This window comes from Tubulanus polymorphus, chromosome 2, assembly GCF_964204645.1.
Source record: "Tubulanus polymorphus chromosome 2, tnTubPoly1.2, whole genome shotgun sequence".
NCBI lineage: Eukaryota > Metazoa > Nemertea > Palaeonemertea > Tubulaniformes > Tubulanidae > Tubulanus > Tubulanus polymorphus.
Window position 1 is genome coordinate 17848038 of NC_134026.1, and position 19014 is coordinate 17867051.

Here is a 19014-nt window from a genome sequence, read left to right on the forward strand (position 1 = left end):
TACCCCTGTGAAGCTGGCTCCCGGTTCCCGGTTCCTTATTCGGCTCCCGATTCAAAATGCTTTTGAACCGGGAGCCGAATCGGGAACCGGGAACCGGGAGCCGGCTACTGGTTCAGCTCCCGATTCAAAATGCTGTTGAACCGGGAGCCGAATCTGGAACCGGGAACCGGGAGCCAGCTACTGGTTCAGCTCCCGATTCAAAATGCTTTTGAACCGGGAGCCGAATCGGGAACCGGGAGCCGGCTACTGGTTCAGCTCCCGATTCAAAATGTGAAGCTGGCTACTTATTCGCCAGGTGGCGCTGGTGTACACTGTGCTGTAGTCCAGACATTTTACGTAACTATGTCTACTCTGCTGATAAACAAACTCGACCTCGACCTTGACAAGAAATCGCCAGGTGTGGCGCGAGCCAATCCAGACGTCTAAACACGATTGCGTATGCGACCGCGAGACTCGCGGTCAGCTGTATGTAGCTATACGTCAGTAAGCTGCGTCTATTAATAACATAACTTGGTTTAAGAACGTGCGTATTGCTCGGTCGTTTTTCTCGTCACCAATCGACTTCTTCATATGTTATTCGCCTCTTTAATCATTTAATCAATAAACCATCGATTGTTCCCGAGCTATAGGGTATTGATTAGTCAGCACTGAAAGGGTTAACAAGAGAGAAAGTTTCTAACGAAAGTTATCGAATCCCCAAGACAACAATATCTGCAAGCCCATGAAATTGTAAGATATAAAATAAACAGACGCTTTCTGCCTACCGTATAAATCACCCTTCATGCAGGGTAAATCCATTGTCGAAGATGAAAAAACAATCACTTCAATATTCTATTAAACTTAATATTTTCCTATCTATCAAATTCCATAGAAAAAAGACCGGGAATCGGGAGCCGGAACCGATTCGGCTCCCGATTCAAAATCCTTTTGAATCGGGAGCCGAATAAGGAACCGGGAACCGGGAGCCAGCTTCACAGGGGTATTAGCCTTATATGAGCACTTTCGCCCTACTAACACAGCCAAGGATAAAGCCAACATCCTCAACCAACAATTCAAGTCTGCCTTCACAAAACAAAGTTGCATGACCAAAGAGGAAATCCAAGCCAAAGTTAAAATGGATGGAATCTTTCCAAAAATGGGGGATATAAACATACAAACTCGAGGAGTGGAGCAGTTGTTAAAAAATCTAAAACCAGGGAAAGCAGCTGGACCAGATAACATCAAACCTCGGATCCTGAAAGAACTTGCCACGGATGTAGCCCCCATTCTCACATTAATATATCAAAGATCCTACAATAACTCGGAAGTACCGGAGGACTGGCGGAATGCAAATGTCACCCCAGTTTATAAAAAAGGTGATAAATTTAATGCAATCAACTATCGACCGATATCATTAACATGTGTCTGTTGTAAAATGATGGAACATATCATCACCTCTAACATCATGAACCACGGAGAGCGACAAGGAATCCTCTACCCACTTCAACATGGTTTTCGTAGAGGCCTCTCCTGTGAAACACAACTGGCAGAATTTATTGATGATGTAACATCCAACATAGACAACAGAAAACAAACGGACTGCATTGTGATGGATTTCAGTAAAGCCTTCGATAAAGTCAGCCACCAGCTACTCGTACACAAACTTGACCACTATGGGGTCTCCGGCAAAACAAATGCATGGATTGAGGCATTCCTTTCATGAAGAAAACAGGCAGTCGTTATTGAAGGAGAGTCATCTGAAACAGTGGATGTTGAATCAGGAGTTCCACAAGGATCGGTTTTAGGCCCAAGTCTATTCCTCTTCTACATAAATAACATACCGCTGAATATAACATCTAAAATACGACTTTTTGCTGATGACACCATTGCCTACCTAGTTGTCTCTTCACAGAAACACGCAGAAGTGCTGCAATACGACCTCGATCTCCTCACTGAATGGGAAACTAAATGGAACATGGAATTTAACACAGACAAGTGCCATGTCCTCAGTATCACAAGAGGACGTCCCCACGAATACACCTATAAGCTCCGAGGTCATATCCTATCACATGTACAGACAGCAAAGTACCTAGGTGTAACCATCACCAACAATTTGAAATGGACACCTCATATTGAAGAACTTTGCAAAAAGGCAAATCGAACGATTGGATTTCTGAAAAGGAATGTTAACATAAACTCGATACATGTGAAGGACACAGCTTACAGATCACTGGTCAGACCCATAGTAGAATATGCGAGTAGTGTCTTGGACCCATATCTCCAGACTGACATACACCGATTGGAGATGATCCAACATCGAGCTGCAAGATATGTCACAAATCGTCACCACAATAGATCCAGTGTAACAGATATGTTGTCCCACCTACAATGGCAGTCACTACAGGAAAGAAGAAGACAGGCCAGACTCACACTATTGTATAAACTCGCCAACGAACAAACTTTGGTTGATACGAGCACACGCCTGGTTCCACCTGTTCGTAAAACTAGAGAATCGCACTCGAAAGCTTTCCAAGTCAAGTTCTCCCGTACTGAAATCAAACGACAATCCTTCTATACCAGAACAGTCAGGGATTGGAACGCTCTACCTGCAGATACTGTGTCAGCGGAGAGTACGTATCAAAGCTTTTAAGACTCTTCTCTCCCACACCGCTTAGCTTAAAAACTCTTATTATTATTATTATTATTATTACTATTATTATTATTATTACTATTATTATTATTATCATCATTATTATTATATTAATACTAAATTTATTAGTAATGTCTGTATATATTTATTTGCGCACACCTACACTGTGTTTCATCAACCAGTTGATGTTGACAGATATCGGAAGAAGAAGAAGACAATAGACGTTGTTTCAGGAACAACGGCTAGGCACTAAGAGACTAGGGATAGAAGTGTACACTTCTATGGTATGGGCAATTTATCGATCGATTTTCAGTTCCTCATGCACTATCCAACAGTGAATCTAAATAATAGTTGACAATTGTTATACAATTTGACTAATTTATTTTTGATGCAGTAATTGTTTATATCTTTAAGTACGGTTATGTGTTTTTCTTTCGAGTAATAGGTTCAGTCTTAATTCATCCGCTAGACCACGTGGGTTTATTATTGTTATTGTTTACGTCTAGCGAAAAATATGGTCTGCGCATGCGCCGGTCTCTTGTGAAAAATAAATTCGCGACCGGACAGTGCTGCCACACGTCAGTACTTTTCGTAATGGTGGTTGTCAATCCGTAGAGTCTGTTCGCTTGCAAATTCCCCGAATCTTTCTTCAAAATGTCATCATTATGGTCCCGAACTCTTCCACCAAAGTTGAAGACGATGAATTGGAATGTACAGAAGGGTTAGTGTGTTGCAGGATTCTATTTTACTTTACTTTCTTGTCTGACCATATTCGTCAAAGGCGAATCTATGTCAATGTGGAGCCGCCGGCCGGCAGGCCTGGCTGGCACAGTCACTTGAATCACAGGCACTTGAATATGGGCTTTGATAATGGATAAATATTTGATAATTCACCAGCGATACGTTGTTCCTACTTCGATAGATCCGCCATGTTATATAATAAATTTACCCATGATGCAACGCGCGCCCGTCATTTAGCTATACTATACAGAAAGGCTGGAAACGATCCTATCTCCGTAATGCTTAAATCTACCCGCAGTTATCGGGACAGCCGAACACTGCCGATGATTGCCGAAGTACGTCCCAAGGTGTCAATGTTTATCCTGAAATATAAGGAGCGCCCATAATTTCAATTGTAGATAATTTTTTTGGAAACTGACTTTTTGGAAATTGACACTGTTTTAGCTCCATTAAAGATTTTAAATGGCAACAAAATTGAATTTTTGACGCCTTATAAAACGTTACCATTATGAAACCTAAACAATGCTAACCATTCAGCGTCATTTTACAAACGACAACCGTAAATCGATGTGCAAAACGTCACAGGTTTATGTGTACACATACAAGCGATTTGGCAAAATATTATTGATAAAGATGTAGAATGGCTCCCGTGATTATATAATGACCTCTATTTGAACGTCGGAATGTTATATTGCATTGAATATCATGAGAAGACGTATTGTAATAGTAAAGGATGTATGATTATATCAGGAGCGGCAGGCATAAATAGAAATGATAAGTAAATCGGATTATTCGGTTAAATGGCGGATGTATACACGATTTGGAAGTCTGATATAAAAGTCAGACCCTGTCATGGGGATGCTAGTGGAATGACGAAGCTATCTACGATCTGAGTAGGGCCGGCGTGAATTTCATCGGCGGCTACAAGCGGTCTATATAAAAACGTGTAAACATATAATTTCAATATTCAAATGTTTTAGAAAATATGTTCGATATTAGGGGTATGCAGGTTTCATGAGATTAGCAATTTATAATGGCATAGCTGTCATATACGGCTCCGCGTCCACTGATGGCATGTGTATAAGGTGACAATTCAATTCAATACTTTATTGATCCTTATTACATTGAAATTCCAGGATAAAATTCCCAAATTCAATAAAGTTACAAATTTTAAACTAAGAAAATACAAAATACAAGACACATGGGTAATTCATACAGAATAACATGAATAAGTTATTTAAATGACGATGTCTACTTCAACCCAGACTCAAGTCTAGGATATCGAGTGACAGCCAAACCAGGCCCCTGGACCGGGCCGGCTGGCTACACAATATGCTCGAAGTCATGATGAAGCAGACATCAGAAGAGCTCTTTCTTCAACCATGGAGGCAATGAAGTTTCAGAGAAGCTTAGAGCAAAAGTGAATCGAAGTCGGTCACAAGTTGACAATTTTTTTTAATTAGACCAGTCGAAGACTGTATCATCGCCAAATCTCATAATTCCCCAAATTTCTTAAAACTTTGATTTCAAATTTGCAATTCCACATTAGCTTATCCCAGAAATTCTACATTTTTTCGCAGGCGTCAAATAATTTATCAAAGTTAATTTTCTTGTTTTTAATTAGACCAGTCGAAGACTGTATCATCTACCTAATCGCCAAATTTCATAATTCCCCAAATTTCTTAAAACTTCGATTTCAAATTTGCAATTCCACATTAGCTTATCCCAGAAATTCTACATTTTTTCGCAGGCGTCAAATAATTTATTAAAGTTAATTTTCTTGTTGAAAATTCGCGATGCCTCTTCGGGATTGCTGTGACGTCATCTGTCCCGATAACTGCGGGTAGATTTAAGCATTACGGAGATAGGATCGTTTCCAGCCTTTCTGTATAGTATAGCTAAACGACGGGCGCGCGTTGCATCATGGGTAAATATATTATAAAACATGGCGGATCTATCGAAGTAGGAACAACGTATCGCTGGTGAATTATCAAATATTTATCCATTATCAAAGCCCATATTCAAGTGCCTGTGCTTGAATATGGGCTTTCATTATGGTTGATAAATCATTAGTGATACATGTTCACTCAGAACCTTAGTGTCAGTGGTATATTGCTATTGCGACCCTGGCCTAGTCAGTGACCTGACTGTGGTTTAGTTTCACAATTGGATATTTTCACAAACCGCAGTCAGGAATGGGAACGTCATTTTTCAATGAAATCTTCGTGAGTCATTCTGACTCACGAGTAATTTGCCTGGCATTTGCTAGTCTTTTGAGATATCCGTTTAATTTTTGTTGCAATCAAGGCACAACAGATTTGTAGTTTGTTTGAAACCTATAACAGCTCACCTGACGATCTTAATCCATGTGCAAATCGGTCGTAAAGTGAGAGTAAATTTCCATCGAGTCAACTGCGGCCATTTTGAAAACTCCTGGAGAACGTAGCGGCCGTGGCAGATAGTGGCGCTCTAAGATCAAAACGCCCGCGAGAAACGGTATTAGCTTGGCTGAAATGTCGATGATAGTAATGGTAATAATCTTTATTGATGCGAATAGTTTGGGGAAGCTTTGTCGCTCTTCAGGCAAATGACTGTTGCATGTGGTAAACATATTTATTAATGGGAACAGGTTTTTTAATGATTTTCAACAATGTAAATGACATAACTATATTTATTGTATGTCAATTAAGTATCTGAACGGCAATCAAAAATGGTAATTGATTATTAGTGCAACAAAGAATTTAAAATCATCGCGATATGTGTCGATGCGCTAATCCTGTTAGATAAAACTAATGAAATAAACGATATATAGATAAGTGATGAATCATTCATAATACGACCGATATTGCATACACAAAATGAACGCCAATTTAACCGTTCATTGTTTTAACTAAACTTCTTCGAATTTCCAATTTAGTGCTATATCTCTTTAAAAGTTTTTTCACAGTCGAGCCATTTGCCAACACCTTATAACGATATTCCGGGAACGATCGATGGCAGCGCTCCTGCTGGGCTTCTATGCATGTCTACACATATAATTTCTTTGCAAAAGATCACTTTCCATTGAAAGTATTTACAAGCATTTACCTTGTATTTCTTCGCCAAACGGTTTGGGAAAAAAGTGCTTTGCAGATTTGGCAAGGTGGACAAACGTTGCATGCAAATGAACCGCGATCTGGTATATATCTAGAAAGGTCCTCCTGCTGAAACATCACAACGAATTTTCGGATATCCGCTTCGAAGTTATCCTTTCGACCGCACCACTTTTGAAATTCTTTTTCTGTTACCGTTGATACATACGTAGCATCAAGCGCACGACCGAACTCTCCGACCATGCGGCTCTACCTTTCTACGGTTTTTAGCCCACTTGGGACTTTAGTCCCAGCGGGCTATTGCGTTCACTTTTCGTGCGTCGTCCGTTCGTTCGTCCGTCCGTAGACGGAATCCAGTTATTTTGGGAAGTTTTGAAGACGCTTCAAGGTAATGTCTTGATATTTGGGTTACACAAGACACATCTTCAGCCCAAAAACTGGCCCTGTCAGATTCAAGATGGCCGACTGGCAGCCATTGTTGTTCGCCAAAATCAGCACTTTTTACACATTTTTGAACTTTTTGAGGGAAATTTTGAAGACGCTTTGATCAATTACCTTGATCTTTCGGATATATATGAATTCCCCCAGGGCCCATCAGCATAACAAAAATTGGGTCGATCGGACTCAAGATGGCCGTCCTATGACCTTTTTAGTGCCCAAAAATGTTAATTTTGGCCCAAATTCTGAGTCCTGTAGCTTCCTACTGGTTTATCATTTCTCATTGCAATTTGTGATGGGTATTCTTTCGAAAGGGATGTTTTATACCTGAGACAGGTATTTTTCATCAGCCAATTATGACGCAATTGGTGGCCATCTTGGTGTCAGCAGTACTCATTCGTAAGTGGGAAAAAGTTTTTCCACATTATATTGATACCTAAGCGTATTTTGTTACCACAATCATTTAGAAAGCTGTAGCTCATAACGTGTTCTATGATTGTGGTGAGTTTCAAGGCCATTGGTTTTTGTATATGGCCACCAGGGGGGGCGTTAAATAATGCAATATCTTAGTATTTCTATATTATATTCGTATCAATGCATATTTTGTAACCACAATCAATTGCAAAGTTGTAGCTTATGACATCATCTATGATTGTGGCAAGTTTTAAGGCCATTAGTTGTTCTATATGGTCACCAGGGGGCGTTGAATAGTAGAATAACTTAGTATTTCCTTATTATATTGGTACCTAGGCATATTTTGTTACCATGATCAATTACAAAGTTATAGTTCGTGACATGTTCTATGATTGTGGTGAGGTTCAAGGTCATTGGGTTTTGAATATGGTCACCAGGGGGCGTTGAATAGTAGAATACTTTAGTATTTCCATATTAAAGTGGTAACAAGGCATATTTTGTTATCACAATCAATTACAAAATCGTAGCTGCTGACATGTTCTATAATTGTGGTGAGTTTCAAGGTCATTGGATTCTGTATATGGTCACCAGAGTGGTTGAATATTGAAATTGTTAGATTGTTGCGCATTTGGCACCACTTCCCAAGTGGGCATGGTGTCCCTGGACCCCTAGTTTCAGTTAACATGCCATTTGCATCTTTCAGTGAATCTACGAAAATAGTTATAAACTTTCATTTTCAAGGAAAAAAATCTCAATTTGTCATTCTGATTTTGAACGTAAAATGGATCATAGGAAATTTACCATTAAATTCGCGATTCAAAAATTCGTTCACCAGATCCATTTCCAAGTTTTGACCGTTTCCACCTCGGTAATTGACCGTTCTATTCCATACCAGGTCCTGCTTCAAACGTTCCGATAGCCAACCATTCAGTCCTAGAATAAACGGTAAGAATATCTTGAGAATAATTGATATGTCCGATATGATATTAATCGAATTCATGGTATCCTATAAAATATTTACCTGCCGTTAGACGATGTCCCAATATTGCATATTTACTGTGGTTCTTTATAAAAAAACGAAGCATTGTCTGTTCTCCAAAATTGGCAGATGACAGGGCCATCATTTTCACGAATGGCGTCCCGTCTTACTAATTCTTGAAGGCCCGTGAATAATAATACGCTGCTTGTATAATTCAGTTTGAAGTCATCACCTGTCTTCTTTTTAACTTTTTGACAGATAGCCGAACAGTACCACGATCCACCTGCAAGTACATGTATTATTTATTACTGGTGATTTATAATTCCGGAAAAATTGAGTTGCTATTTAAAAAAACGTTTGTTAATAAACAAAAAGTGACATTAAGTACCTGGGATAGCACCGGCCGGTATTCCAACGCAGCTCAAATGGAACCAGCTACCATTTGGACAGTTTATATTATCGCACCCAATCATTCCAGCCGTCGAACCATGATCTTTTTTACAGGCGCAGTAAGGGTATTGTTTCAGACGACATTCGTCTGAAAAATACCAATCTCCAACTAAATCGTCGGCATCGACATCCATACAGACTAAATGGAAAGTTTTGTACTTGAATAATCCATTAGCGCAACCGACCGTTGGTTCTTCATCACCTGAATCTGAAAAAGGAGTGAATTAATATTCCATAATTGAGGATTCCTCTGAGAAGAGAGAACATGAGGCTTATATTTACATTTACCTTCATTACATATACAGGGAGAATTGTCTTCTTCGTCCCTGAGAATACAGTGAATTCTAGCCTCAGTCAAATAATCCGGCCATACAAAATCTACAATATCGCGAGCAAATTGGCGCAGGAAATTTCGGAGGTCGTCAGGGCTTATTAATGTTATTGGCGGGGTTGTGTCGATCCGTTCCATCTTAAGTAAGTGTAAGGCCAATAGTACGGCAAAAGAATGCGCCGTGAGCAGAAATTCCGACGTGTGGTTGAAGGTTTCTCCAACGTCCTTCTTAACATTATGATGGCCAAACACGTTTCTAATGTGGGCGAGAGTTCCACGTTCGGCGACACTCGAACCTTTGAAAAATTCATTCATTACATCCTAAATAAGAAATATAATTTGAACATGATTAAAATACTTAACATTGGAGTACTATTAATTTTAATAATTATACACACCTGCATCAAGAGCATTCTTTTGTGGAATTCCTGTGGAGCCGGCTCCAATCCCTCCAAGCGATTCCATTCATCACCCGAATTGAACTGTGCATTTTGAGCGTCGTTATGTCGCTCGCATGATAAACCATCACCCCAACAGAGAATAGTGGTTGGCGATCTATCCGGCTGTTTCAGTACGTATTGTTGCAGGTTTTCCAAGATTTTTATTACCCCGGCTATTGAAGACGGGTTCTGGAAAATGCCGAGATTTGTCTGGAAGCAGAAATTGAAATAAACTTGTATGAAGACTCATAAAATGTGATGCTTGAAAATTTTGAAAATCAAAACTGACCACATTTGATTTCAAGGAAGACTCGTAGAATCGATCATGCGTTATGTGGTTATAAACGAAATCGCCGAAGTTGTTTTTAAAGAACCGGACGTATTGGCATAAAATTTGTTGTACAATAACACCCATACAGCACTTTCGGTTTCCATTTCGGCAGCATTCTTGTTCGGTAGTTCATGGATATTTTGTTCATTCATAGTATTCATTCGATTCCTGCATAGGTATAACAGGGCCAACAATTTTAGTGTATTGCCTTTTTCTGAATTGTTGTGGCGTGTTATTTGTCGCAAGCCGACGTTATCCCAACACATTGTTATGCCTTTAGCTAAAAGAATGTAAAGATGCAATTATGATTAACAGTTGATATCACTGGTAGATTTTGATAGGACTAACCTTTGCATGTACTGCTTTTGACATTATTTGACTTACGCGAGTTATCTGTTGGCTCAAACGACGAAGAACTATCAACACTTGCGGTAGCGTCGGTTTCGGATTCTTCTGGACTCGACAAGCGCGATTCTTCGTCGGAGCTGCGGGAAGACAGTTCCTGGCTTGACTCTGCGTCCGAAGTGACCGGTCCGATTATGTCAACTATAAATAAAAATATTAAATTGATTTTGTACAATATCGAAAATAGATAAAAAAATTATCAATATTTGATTCGCGTTCTACAGTGTGCACTCACCGTTTGTCGATTCTTGGCTAGGGCCTTGCGGTTTCGCCAAAAAATCTTTAAGTTCATTTTTTACTGCGGTTGAATCCATGACGTGTGTTTCTTGTAAAACATCGATCATCAATCTAGTCTGTTGGTGACCCAAACACAAACCGACGTAGCTGAACATTCTTAAAAAAGCTGCAAAAAGAAATATTGATTAGCAATGTAAAATTGAATACGAAACTAAGTTTGCTATCAATGTCTAATAACTTTTTGTGAGCAGCCCGCTCTCCACATTTGAGCAGAATTGCACTGCTGAATAAACTTGAAAGCCCTTGGATGTCGCGTATTCAGCAGTGTCGCCAATGCCATTCCGATCGCTGGGATGACATGCCTTATTTTAAGGCTACAACTAAAATGAAAATCAATATAAATATTAATCTCAAATAAATATTAATATCAATCTCAATGCTTATTTTTCTCTGAACACATGTTTATTAATGTTGATAGCTCACCTTAATACGGAATCATTGATAGGTCTCTTTACGGCGACACATTTAAGACAGGCGTAAAGTGTTGGCGCTTTGGTCTTAACACATTCTAATGTATCGGTCCATGAAAACGAATTGAGGTCTTCAATAGTTTTTGGGTTTTTCGCAAAATGAAAATCTCTTTCTTCTTTGAGACGCCTCACTTCTGCAGATATGTTTTTCATCACAACGTTAATCATTGCTTTTTTCGCCGCGCTACATCTTTTGAATATGTATCTGAAGCCCAGTCCGTATCGACTAACCGCGATGTATTTCGACGCTTGGTGCGATGCTTTGATTTTTGTAACCTACGTAATATACATTTAAAAGATTATACATTACAGACCAATGTATTGGACGAATTGGTTCAATGTGCAATTCATTGTAATAATTTGTTATTTATCATTTTTTGACAATGATTACTAATAATTTCATAATGTATATATAAATGATGAAACAGCAACTATTACAGTAGGATCTGCTCAAGTCGTATCTTTTGGAGCGGTAACAATGTCTCCAACTTTGCTGTCAGAGCTGGGTGTTATGTATTTCTTAAATAGTGTCACAAAAAATATTTCAACAAACATCCAAGTTGAACAGATCTGACTCGGGCGGAGTATTTAGTTATCGCATGATTTACTCCACATTATCTACGCTAATACAACAAACGAATCATTCAATTGCACACGTTTATTGTTGATATTTTTTAAGTGGACAGTGTTCATTTCATAATTTCATTCAGAGTGAACATCTCTTAAAGAACAAAATATAATATTCATCTGAGAATATCGGTGAATGATTGGTGAAATTTGCTCATAGTAAATGGAGCTTACCTTTTTTGCTTTGAATGATGTAGCTGGCCTTCTCGGGCTCTGTCCGACGGTTGCAGATGCTATGTCTCGAGTCACCTTACCCATTCCGACCGGCGTTCGAAACTTAAGTTTCTCTGCTAAGTTTCAGTTTTTTTGCTAGGTACCCCGAGCTGTGCGTTGACGCAATGAAATTGTTTTTACCAGCAGCCATGGATGTTTTCGATTTATAATATGTAGCTAACTTGGTCGTGCATTCATGGCAAAGATGATAACCAACACGTGTCGAATATGGCGTCAATTTCGCAATATCTTTCGAACAATTCAGAAAATCCGTTTGAAAAAGGTCCGATATTTTGCAATCCAATTTCGGTAAATTAGAGCTTAATGAATGTCTCTTGAATTTGAGCAGAATTGCACTGCTGAATAAACTTAGTCCTTGGATGTCCCGTATTCAGCAGTGTCGCCAATGCCATTCCAATCGCTGGGATGACATGCCTTTTTTTAAGGCTACCACTAAAATAGAAATCAATATAAATATTTATCAATCTCAATGCTTATTTTTCTCTGAACACGTGTTTATTAATGTTGATAGCTCTCCTTAATATGGAATACTTGAGAGGTCTCTTTACGGCGACATATTTAAGACAGGTGTAAAGTGTCGGCACTTTGGTCTTAACTCATTCTAATGTATCGGTCCATGAAAACGAATTCAGGTTTTTCGCCAAATGAAAATCTCTTTCTTCTGTGAGACCCCTCACTTCTGCTGATATGTTTTTCTTCAAAAATCTACAATATCGCGAGCAAATTGGCTCAGGAACTTTCGGAGGTCGTCGGGGCTAATTAATATTATTGGCAGGGTTGTGTCGATCCGTTCCATCTTAAGTAAGTGTAAGGCCAATAGTATGACAAAAGAATGTGTCATGAAACGCGGAAATTCCGACGTGTTGTTGAAGGTTTCTCCAACGTCCTTCTTCACATTATGATGGCCAAACACGTTTCTAATGTGGGCGAGACTTCTACGTTCGGCGACACTCAAACCTTTGAAAAATTCATTCCTTACATCCTAAAAAAGAAATATAATTTGAACATGAGTAAAATACTTAACATTGGAGTACTATTAATTTGAATAATTATGCACACCTGCATCAAGAGCATTCTTTCGTGGAATTCCTGTGGAGCCGGCTCCAATCCCTCCAAGCGATTCCATTCATCACCCGAATTGAACCCACATTTTGAGCGTCGTTATGTCGCTCGCACGATAAACCATCACCCCAACAGAGAATAGTGGTTGGCGATCCATCCGGCTGTTTCGGTTCGTATTGTTGCAGGTTTTCCAAGATTTTTATTACCCCGGCTATTGAAGACGGGTTCTCCTGGAAAACGCCGAGATTTGTCTGGAAACAGAAATTGAAATGTGCTTATATGAAGACTCATAAAATGTGATGCTTGAAAAATTTGAAAATCCAAACTGACCGCATTTGATTTCAAGGAAGACTCGTAAAATCCATCATGCGTTATGTGGTTAATAACGAAATCGCCGAAGTTGTTTTTAAAGAACGGGACGTATTGGCATAAAATTTGTTGTACAATAACACCCATATGGAATTTTTCGTTACGAAAGCACTCTTCTTCTGGCAGGAAAATTTCGGTTTTCATTTCGGCAGCATTCTTGTTGGATAGTTCATGGATATTTCGTTCATTCATAGTATTTATTCGATTCCTGCTTAGGTATGGCACGGCCCACAAATTTAGTTTATTGCCTTTTTCTGAATTGTTGTGGCGTGTAATTTGTCGCAAGCCGACGTTATCCCAACACATTGTTATGCCTTTAGCTAAAAGAATGTAAAGATGCAATTATGATTAACAGTTGATATCACTGGTAGATTTTGATAGGACTAAACGTAGCATGTACTGCTTTTGACATTATTTGACTTACGCGAGTTATCTGTTGGCTCAAACGACGAAGAACTATCAACACTTGCGGTAGCGTCGGTTTCGGATTCTTCTGGACTCGGTGAGCGCGATTCTTCGTCGGAGCTGCGGGAAGATGGTTCCTCGCTTGACTCTGTGTCTGAAGTGACCGGTTCGATTATGTCAACTATAAATAAAAATATTAAATTGATATAGTACAATATCGAAAATAGATGAAAAATTTTCAATATTTGATTCGCGTTCTACAGTGTGCACTCACCGTTTGTCGATTCTTGGCAAGGGCCTTGCGGTTTCGCCAAAAGATCTTCAAGTTCATATTTTACTGCGGTTGAATCCATGATGTGTGTTTCCTGTAAAACATCGATCATCAATCTAGTCTGTTGGTGACCCAAACACAAACCGATGTAGCTGAATATTCTAAAGAGCTGCAAAAATAAATATTGATTAGCAATGTAAAATTGAATACGAAACTAAGTTTGCTTTCAATGTCTAATAACTTTTTGTGAGCAGCCCGCTCTCCACATTTGAACAGAATTGCACTGCTGAATAAACTTGAAAGTCCTTGGATGTCGCATATTCAGCAGTGTCGCCAATGCCATTCCGATCGCTGGGATGACATGCCTTTTTTTAAGGCTACCACTAAAATAGAAATCAATATAAATATTTATCAATCTCAATGCTTATTTTTCTCTGAACACATGTTTATTAATGTTGATAGCTCTCCTTAATACGGAATCATTGAGAGGTCTCTTTACGGCGACATATTTAAGACAGGCGTAAAGTGTCGGCGCTTTGGTCTTAACACATTCAAATGTATCGGTCCATGAAAAATAATTCAGGTTTTCAATAGTTTTTAGGTTTTCCACCAAATGAAAATCTCTTTCTTCTTTGAGACGCCTCACTTCTGCAGATATGTTTTTTGTCATAACGTTAATCATTGCTTTTTTCGCCGCGCTAGATTATTATTATTATTCTTTATTCACGAATTAAATTACACTAGAAAATTACAACAAGATAATATAATAAAATAATGTAATTCAAGTAGATCTTTTGAATATGTATCTGAAACCCAGTCCGTATCGAATAACTGCGATGTATTTCGACGCTCGGTGCGACGCTTTGATTTTTGTAACCTACGTAATATACATTTAAAAGATAAAACATTACAGACCAATGTATTGGACAAATTGGTTCAATGTGCAATTCATTGTAATAATTTGTTATTTATCATTTATTGACAATGATTAATAATCATTTCATAATGTATATATAAATGATGAAACAGCAACTATTACAGTAGGATCTGTTCGAGTCGGATCTTTTGGAGCCATAACAATGTCTCCAACTATGCTGTCGGAGCTGGGTTTTATGTATTTCTTAAATAGTGTCACAAAAAATATTTCAACAAACATCCAAGATGAACGGATCTGACTCGGGCGGAGTATTTAGTAATCGCATGATTTCGTCCACATATCTACGATAATACAAACGAATCATTCAATTGCACCTTTTATTGTTTTTAAGTGGACAGTGTTCATTTCATAATTTCATTCGGAGTGAAAATCTCTTAAAGAACAAAATATAATATTCATCTGAGAATATCGGTGAATGATTGGTGAAATTTGCTCATAGTAAATAGAGCTTACCTTTTTTGCGTTGAACAATTCAGCTGGCCTTCTCGGGCTCTGTCCAACGGTTGCAGATACTACGTCGTGAGTCACTTTACCGATTCCGACCGGCGTTCGAAACTTAAGTTTCTCTGCTAAGTTTTGTTTTTTTCGCTAGATATCCCACCTGTGCGTTGATGCAATAAAATCGTTTTTACCAGCAGCCATGGATGTTTTCGATTTATAATATGTGGCTAACTTGGTTGTGCATTCATGGCAAAGATGATAACCAACACATGTCGAATATGGCGTCAAATCCGCAATATCTTTCGTACAATTCAGAAAATCTGATTGAATAAGGTCCGATATCTTGCAATCCAATTTCGGTAAATTAGAACTTAATGAATATCTCTTGAATTGTCCATTCGGATAACGTTTAAATCGTATTGCACAATTGGCGCATTTGTCTGCGTCAGTCATCTTTATAAAGTTGATATAAGGTTTCCTTTAGCTAATTGTTGATTCGATGACGTTTCGACAGCGTTCTAATAAACATCTACAGGAATACTGAGTTACAGCAGAAATTATGAGATATATAGGCCTATACAATACAGGACAAAGATACTAATTCAAGTAATCAGAACTGGTACAAACTAATGGAAAAATTAACATAGAAACAGTTACACACTAAAATAGATTAAAGAAGAACAAACTAGGGGGTAATTATATAATACAATAGTGAATAAAAGTTTCATTAAAATTAATTCATAGATGTAAAGCGACAAACTAGGGGTTACTTAAATCAAACCATAGTGACTACAAGTTGAGAAACTGTAATTGATGAGTGAAATATAACAAAGCAACAGATGATCAAAGGATATATCACGTGTTGAGCTTAACCGATTTTCAAAAGAATTTGGATATAAGTTTATTGTAGGGAGAATTGTACATAGTAGTTATTTGAATTTTATTAGAACGCTGTCGAAGCGTCGTCAAATCAACAACTAGCTAAAGGAAACATTTTCGCACTTTATATATATTTTTTCGTTATCATTGTGGGATTCTCTACAGATCAAACAACTCATTCGTTAGTGAAGGCTTGTTAAAATGGATGACGGTAAATGTAACGAACTTGGAAAAACAAATTTCGCGAAGAATGTCGAAAATACTATGTCCAAATTTGGATATAATTTTGCGTTAAGGCCTCAACAAATGAATGCGATAGAACGAATCATAAAATATCGGGGGAATGTACTCGCACTTTTGCCAACTGGTTATGGAAAAAGCTCCTGCTACATATTACCGCCTCTAGTTCTTGACCAACAAGTGAGTAATTTATTCGTATTCATAGATATTCTTGCTCAAATTGGTGTAGGTATTTTGTATTTTCATATATGTATGTATTCGTATTACAGATGAAAAAAGGTTCACATCATATTGCGATCGTAATATCGCCTTTGAAAAGCCTGGTGTATGATCAGGTAACAGATTTGAATTCGCGGGGGATTGCCGCAATTGCACTATCCAGCGAAACAACACAATATGAGTTAGAAGCTATGAAATTGAATGGCATGTATTAAACGAGCATTTTCCATGATTGTTCGTACACATCTTGTATAAGCTTTTATATTTAGAATTAGCTAGTGGAAAACATTCCATTGTTTTCATGGGTCCCGAGATGATTCTTAAAAGGAAATGCCTAGATATGCTTCTATCTCCCAACTATCAAAAAGAGGTTTGCCTTGTAGCTATCGACGAAGCTCACTGCATTTCACAATGGTAGGTGTTAATCTAAGTGTAGTGAATGATCCTTATATTTCATTCCTTCTATTTCTAATAAAACTCATTTTTTACTAGGGGTGATGACTTCCGAACTGACTACAGCAAGCTGTCTATTCTACGGTGCTTTTTCAGCAACGAATCGACCTCATTTCTTTTGCTGACACTTGAAGGTGATTGCGAAATCATTGCCGTCGTTCCAGATAGGTAAAGTTTTGATAACAATACATTTCATTCTAAATTGATGTAAACGTTTAATACTATATTAATGTGCAAATTTGTAGGCCGAATATTTATCTCGATATAAAAAAGTATGTAAAGGAAGATTATGAGGAACATCTTCATTGGCTAGCGGAATCGTTGAACCATAGAAATGTTTCTCACCCCAAGGTGATAATTTATTGCAAGTAAGCACACTTTCTCACAGAAAGGTCCCACATAAAATATCATATCGTATTCCATGAAATCGATTCACCCCGGCAACCTTATATATCTCTCTCTCATTTCAGGTCTATAATGGCTGCTCAGAACATATGTATGTGGTTGGGCATTTATCTTAAAGAGAATGCATACAATAATGGACATTTTCGTGTCGAATTATTTCACGGACAAACCCACGCGGCAACGCAAAAGCGAATTTTAGATGAATTCAAGAAGACCGACTCTATGATACGATGTATTGTAGCAACAATTGCCTTCGGAATGGGTTTTCAGATTGATGATGTTCGTCTGATTATACATTGGGGTATTTCGAAAAACATTCTAAGCTACTGGCAAGAGGTTGGTCGCTGTTCTAGAGATGGACAATTTGGTGCAGCTATATGTTATGCTTATCCGCGCAGTTTGGTTGTTCCTCGGTCAACTACTAAGGATATGAAACATGCCGTCATATCATATAACGACGATTCAGCATGTATTCGAAAAATTCTTCTAGAAAGTCTTTCCGTCAGTGAGAGTGAGAATTACGATTGCATAACCGATAAGTGTAAGCTGTGTTCGTGCTGTGCCAATTGTGCGTCTCATTGTCCATGTAAAGAATGTATCAAAGACATTGAGACTTTATATAATATCGAATCATCAACATCATCATCGAGTTGTGAAGGATCGAATATTTAATTGAAATAATATTCTAATCTTGTTTCCGTAAAATCATATATGCTTGTTTACAAATTATTGTGTATTTGCATATATTTCAATCACGCGATACGAAAATATAATTCGCCGTTTCATGCAACTTGAGTTCTCGTTTTATGATAACCCGGCTTTCTCTTTGAACCGTCCACAGCTGATATGTCCACACTTGCGTGACGTCACAAAAAAATGGCGGATGCCTTCAATTTTCTGAAATATCAGGAATAAACGACGATTATTATCGATCAATGGTATCAAGGAGCATATAAACGACTCATTTTGACAGGGACCTATCCCAGTTTAGCTTTCAAACCCCCACTTACGGACTGAAGTGAATAGAAAGTATATTTTTGAAGTGTTACTTTTTGGCTCTTGTCATCCCTAACGTTGGTATAAGCCCATCCGATAATAAAAAGCTTACCACCAACAATTAGGTTACTAACTATCGCGACCCCTGACACTTAGTCGCAGAAGCCACAGTGTATACCGATGATTTTAAATTCTTTTAAGGCAGGTGATATTTTGCCAATGCGGCATTATTCCTGTTAACGCTATTTTGTCAATGGCGCGTTCTCATTGGCTAACTGACGCCACGCATAGGCACCGAGGTGTGCGACTTAGAAAATTCAAGAAAAGTGTGGACAACTAACAGAGTTAGAGAAAATAGCGGCATAGAGCGGGATTCGAACCCGGACCAGCTGATTGCTAGCCTTATGTCTTTCCACTAGACTACCGGGCTCACTCAAAAACCACCCGTAAGTTTTCACT

The 19014-nt window shown here is 38.4% G+C and overlaps 2 protein-coding genes and 1 pseudogene across 3 annotated transcripts in view; 2 read left to right on the top strand and 1 right to left on the bottom strand.

Annotated features, from left to right (window-relative positions):
• Positions 1 to 3209: 3209 nt before the first annotated feature.
• The window catches only part of LOC141899634 (mitochondrial proton/calcium exchanger protein-like), a 39982-nt gene continuing 24177 nt past the window's right edge, over positions 3210 to 19014 (top strand). For both annotated transcript variants that reach the window (XM_074786053.1, XM_074786055.1), the window contains exon 1: positions 3210 to 3350. In XM_074786053.1, coding sequence (XP_074642154.1) covers positions 3284 to 3350 — 67 coding nt within the window. In that variant the 5' untranslated portion in view covers positions 3210 to 3283. The remainder of the gene's footprint in view (positions 3351 to 19014) is intronic.
• LOC141900834 (uncharacterized) lies at positions 8066 to 15564 on the bottom strand (annotated as a pseudogene).
• LOC141900769 (putative ATP-dependent DNA helicase RecS) lies at positions 16529 to 16999 on the top strand. The gene is made up of 3 exons (XM_074787795.1): positions 16529 to 16662; positions 16752 to 16817; positions 16971 to 16999. Exons 1-3 carry the CDS (start codon positions 16549 to 16551, stop codon positions 16974 to 16976), a joined length of 186 nt encoding a protein of 61 aa, XP_074643896.1. The 5' UTR covers positions 16529 to 16548; the 3' UTR covers positions 16977 to 16999.